The 5,000-nt window shown below is 43.6% G+C and overlaps 1 protein-coding gene across 19 annotated transcripts in view; it reads left to right on the top strand.

The window, feature by feature from the left end:
* Positions 1–1,028: 1,028 nt before the first annotated feature.
* The window catches only part of LOC126992341 (histone deacetylase 4-like), a 48,426-nt gene continuing 44,454 nt past the window's right edge, over positions 1,029–5,000 (top strand). For 13 of the 19 annotated variants that reach the window (XM_050851039.1, XM_050851038.1, XM_050851032.1 and 10 more), the window contains exons 1-2: positions 1,029–1,073; positions 2,360–2,482. In XM_050851039.1, the coding sequence (XP_050706996.1) occupies positions 1,031–1,073; positions 2,360–2,482 (166 nt within the window). In that variant the 5' untranslated portion in view covers positions 1,029–1,030. The remainder of the gene's footprint in view (positions 1,074–2,359; positions 2,483–5,000) is intronic. The other 6 variants (XM_050851045.1, XM_050851044.1, XM_050851042.1 and 3 more) reach the window with 1 other exon arrangement.

The following is a 5,000-nucleotide window of genomic DNA, read 5'->3' as shown; positions in this document are numbered from 1 at the left end:
CTCTCTCTCTCTCTCTCTCTCTCTCTCTCTCTCTCTCTCTCTTACTTTGAAGGGGGGGAAAACGGAGAGAGATATAAACAGGTCTGAGAATTAGTCTTTGTTCTCTCTCTCTCTCTCTCTCTCTCTCTCTCTCTCTCTCTCTCTCTCTTACTATGAAGGGGGGGAAAACGGAGAGAGATATAAACAGGTCTGAGAATTAGTCTTTGTTCTCTCTCTCTCTCTCTCTCTCTCTCTCTCTCTCTCTCTCTCTCTCTCTCTCTCTCTCTCTCTCTCTCTCTCTCTCTCTCTCTGAATGATAGAAAGCTAGAAGAGAGAGAGAGAGAAGAAGAAGGATAAAAATAAAATCAGTAAATCGCGTGTCACTAACAAACAGATTAAGGAAAAGCCGTCTGGCCAATCAGCTTCCCACATCGTCACCATCACCTTCATCATCATCACCTTCATCATCATCATCATCATTATTTTGGTTGTTATTTTTGTTTTTTTTTCGTTTTCTTTTTGACGTTTTTTGTAATTGTTTTTGTTGCTTTTTCATTTTTCTTACCATCATCATCATCATCACCTTCATCATCATCATCATCATCATATTTATCATTATTTTGGTTGTTATTTTTGTTTGTTTTTCTCTCATTTTCATGTTGACGTTTTTTTATTGTTTTCGCTGTTTTTTTTTATGATTTTTCTTACCGTAGAGAGAGAGAGAGAGAGAGAGAATAGTTAAGAGACACTTCATCTTCATTGTGGTGACTCATGGTGGTGGTGGTGATGGTGATGGTGGTGGTGATCTTTCCTCACCACCACCACCACCACCATCACAACCACTATCACAACCTCTATTTTTTTCTATTTTTTTTTCTTTATATCGTTGACCATCCTCTTTTTTTTCTACTGCTTCTTCCTTTCCCTTCCTCTTTCTCTTACCCTTCTTTCTTTATTATTATTATTATTATTATTATTATTATTATTATTATTATTATCATTAACGTTGTCTTTCTCTCTCTTTTCAGACTAGCTTCCGGCAGCCCACGTTATGGAAATTATCACGTCATATGTCGGACACTTGGTGAAGCCTGGTGAGAGAGAGAGAGAGAGAGAGAGAGAGAGAGAGAGGAGAATAATAGATAGGTAGAGGTATGAGAGATAGATAGATAGAGATAGAGAGAGAGAGAGAGTTAATTCTAAGACCTGTTTATATCCTCCTTGTTTTAACCCTTCTTAGTGAGAGAGAGAGAGAGAGAGAGAGAGAGAGAGAGAGAGGATCATTCAGCTAGTCGGATCTCTTAGCTTGTAGGATCAGATTTCAGGATCAGTTAGCTTGCAGGATTAGTCACCTTTGTCATTAGAATCGTCAGTCATTTAGTCAGTCTTAAAATAAAAGATCCAGTTTGTCCCATTTTTATCTAGTTGTATTTTCATTTCTATATTCCTGAGTGTGATATTTATTTTGTAATCTTCGTAAAACCTCCATTGTTATTTTTTAAGGAGGGGGTAGGACTGTAAGAGTTGAATTAGGGGTGTGATCCATACTGTCTTTTTTGGGAAAGGTCATCTGACACGAGGTTTAAATAATAGATAAGTTCACCCACACACAAAATTGACCTATATATTATGTTTTCATTTTCCACCACACAGAAAAAAAAAATGGAGTCCAGTTTGTGCTATTTTCATTTCAATTTTTTTTTTTTGTATCTTCAGGAAAAAACTTCACTGTGTTAATTTCATCGCCCGTCAAAGCACTCTCAAAAAGCTAATTCAACACATTTACAAACTAGCATTTTTTGGACCGTGTATTGTCTCTCACATTTACATCCTCTATAATATTTCGTACCATTTATACTCTGATGAGGTCACGCTAAAGCCGAGAACTACATTGCACATCGATAGGACAGCGGTTACATAGATATAGATACAATGATAGATTAGTAGAATGGGGTCCCTTTCCTTCATTCTTTTGATCTTTTCATCTATCTATCTTTCTTCCCTGTCCTTGTTCCCTGCGGTCTTGCCTTCTTTCTTCTATTCCTCCCTCGTTCTCTGTTCTTTCTCTCCTCGTCCTTTTCTATTCTATACTTTCCCTCGTCTTCGTTTCCCATCCATCTCTGTCCTTGTTCTCTTGCTCCTCCTCCCTTCTTATCGCTGTTTCTCCTCCTTCTGTCTATATACATTCCCTCTTCTCTCCCTTTCCTATTCCTCCTCTGTATTCACTTTTCCTCCTCTTCCTTTCTTACCTCTATTCATTCACTCCTCGTCCTTTCCCATCCCTCTGTTCCATCCCCCCTCTCTTTCCTCCCTCCCTCCTATCTTCCCTTCTCACCAGCAGGAGTAACCGTGTGTGTGTGTGTGTGTCTCCGTGTTACAGAAAAGAGCAGTCCCCCGCTCGGCTCTCCGCAGTTGCCGCCGTGCTCCGTGTCCTCAGAACTCACAGAGATGGCCAACGATGCGGCGATCCCTGACGCGTCCTTCGAGCAGCGTCTTCTACAGGTAGGGGTATGGGTGATGAAGTAGGTGGGTGAGTGGGAGGGTGGGTGTTCGAACTGTTCATCCACCTCCCCTTTACATTTATCCACCTCCTCTCTTTCGTTTTTTGCTCTTAGATGGCCTTGCCCTTGCCTATGACTTGTCTTCTCCATCGGCTCTCCCCTCTATTCCCTTGCCTTTACTCGGAGTGTGTGCATACATCCTCCTCTCCTGTCCTCCCTCATCGGCTATGCTTGGATATTAGAATCACCGCTCGCGTGGACGGCTTCCTTATTTGTATTCCTGCGTGCGCTCCGTCCCTGCCCCACGCCTAATACACCGCTCTCCTCTTTCTCGGCCTTCCCCAACACTTTCCGCAAGCGTCCTGCCCCTACCATGCGTTCTTGCAGTGTTCCCAGTTCCGCGTACGGCCTGTATTCTCAGACTCTTCCTCAGGGCTTACACACCCACATTGACTAAAGCTTTCGTAGAGTTTGTTGTGGGTGGGTATTTCCATGGGTAGTGATATGAACCTTGTGATAGTTTGCCAAGGCTTCTTCTGTACCATGAGTGTGAAAGGGCTTATATACCTACATTGGATAAGGCTTTCGTAGGTTGTGGTGGGTGGTTGCTTCCATGGGTAGTGTTATGAGCCCGGTGATAGTTTGCCAAGGCTTCTTCTGTACCATGAGTGTGTGAAGGGCCCTTACACCTACATTAGATAAGGCTTTCGTAGATGTTATGGTGGGTGGGTGTTTCCATGGGTAGTGATATGAGCCTGGTAATAGTTTGCAAAGGCTTACGTATCATGAGTGTGTGAAAGGGCTTAGAAATCTACATTAGATAAGGCTTTCGTAGAGATTGTGGTGGGTGTTTCCGTGGGTAGTGATAATATATGAGCCTGGTGATAGTTTGCCAAGGCTTCTGTACCGTTAGTGTGTGAAAGTGCTTATAAATGGGTGTTTCTATGGGTGGGTACTAGTGTTATGAGCCTTGTGATAGTTTGCCAAGGCTTCTGTACCGTTAGTGTGTGAAAGGGCTTATAAATAGGTGTTTCTATGGGTGGGTACTAGTGTTATGAGCCTTGTGATAGTTTGCCAAGGCTTCTGTACCGTTAGTGTGTGAAAGGGCTTATAAATAGGTGTTTCTATGGGTGGGTACTAGTGTTATGAGCCTTGTGATAGTTTGCCAAGGCTTCTGTACCGTTAGTGTGTGAAAGGGCTTATAAATAGGTGTTTCTATGGGTGGGTACTAGTGTTATGAGCCTTGTGATAGTTTGCCAAGGCTTCTGTACCGTTAGTGTGTGAAAGGGCTTATAAATGGGTGTTTCTATGGGTGGGTACTAGTGTTATGAGCCTTGTGATAGTTTGCCAAGGCTTCTGTATCGCTATGAACGTGAAAAACCACTCACTAGAACCTGACTCATCTTCATGGTCTCTGGAATTAGTCATGAGAGTCGAAAGCGTCTCAAAAACGGGCCTTCCTTATTAGTCCTCGCCTGTGTTGCTGTATATACCCCCTCAGCCCCATCCCCCCCCCTTAGCAGCCTACCCAATAACCTGCGCTGTTCTCTATGACTCCAGCCTGCCTTGTATGGCCTGCACCGTCACCTTGATTCCTTGTTACTGGTCCTTCTTCCTACACGTGGATAACCTGTTTTATGCAAGTGCTCTTTCTATGACCCATCCTTTCCACCTGTTCGCTGTCCCCTTCCTCCTCCCCCCCCCCCTTCCGTTCTGCGTCCTTGTCCTCCCCTTTTCACCTTTGTCATTAGAGTCGATCAGTCAGTTAGTCAGTCTTAAAAAAAATAATCCAGTTTGTCCCATTTTTTTCTATTTCTGTTTTCTATTTTCTGCGTATATGTGTCCCTCTTCCCCCTTCCTATCTACGCATGTGTCTTCTCCTTCCCCTTTCCATCTGCTTATGTGTCTTCCCCTTTTCACCTCTTTACATGTGTCCTTCCTCCCCCTTCCTATCTACGCATGTGTCCTCTTTTTCCCCTTTCCATCTGCTTATGTGTCCTCTCTCCCCATTTCCGTTCTGTGTCCGTGTCCTTCCCTTTCCATCTCTGTATATGTGTCTTCTCCCCTTTCCATCTGCCCATGTGTCCTTTCTTGTCTTCTCTTCCCTCTTTCCATCTCTACATGTGTCCTTCCTTCCCCTTTCCATCCACCCATGTGTCCGCTCTTTCCCTCCTTCCACCCCTATATGTGTCCCTCCCCCTTTCCCTCTACGTGTCCACTTTCCCCATTCCCATCTTCGCACGTGTCCTCTCTCCCTGTCCACTTGTCCACGTGTCTCCCCTTTCAAGCCGCGCACGTGTCCTGTTTTCATCCCTGTTTGCCAGCTTAAGCTCACCATTCACCATCTTGTCAAAGCCTCGTTGCCGCCGCAGAAAATATGGGTACAAGGGAAAACAAGCATTGAATATATTTTTTGGTTTATATTAAGTTAAAGTTGGCGGGTGACTATTATGCAGATTGTTAAGGATGTGTGTTTATTTAGATATCCGCTTTTTTTTAACTAGTACGCGGGTGACTTTA

The sequence above is a fragment of the Eriocheir sinensis genome, unplaced genomic scaffold (genome assembly GCF_024679095.1).
Source record: "Eriocheir sinensis breed Jianghai 21 unplaced genomic scaffold, ASM2467909v1 Scaffold449, whole genome shotgun sequence".
Lineage (NCBI taxonomy): Eukaryota > Metazoa > Arthropoda > Malacostraca > Decapoda > Varunidae > Eriocheir > Eriocheir sinensis.
The sequence above is the reverse complement of the archived record's forward strand: the minus strand, read 5'-3'. Positions and strand labels throughout refer to the sequence as shown.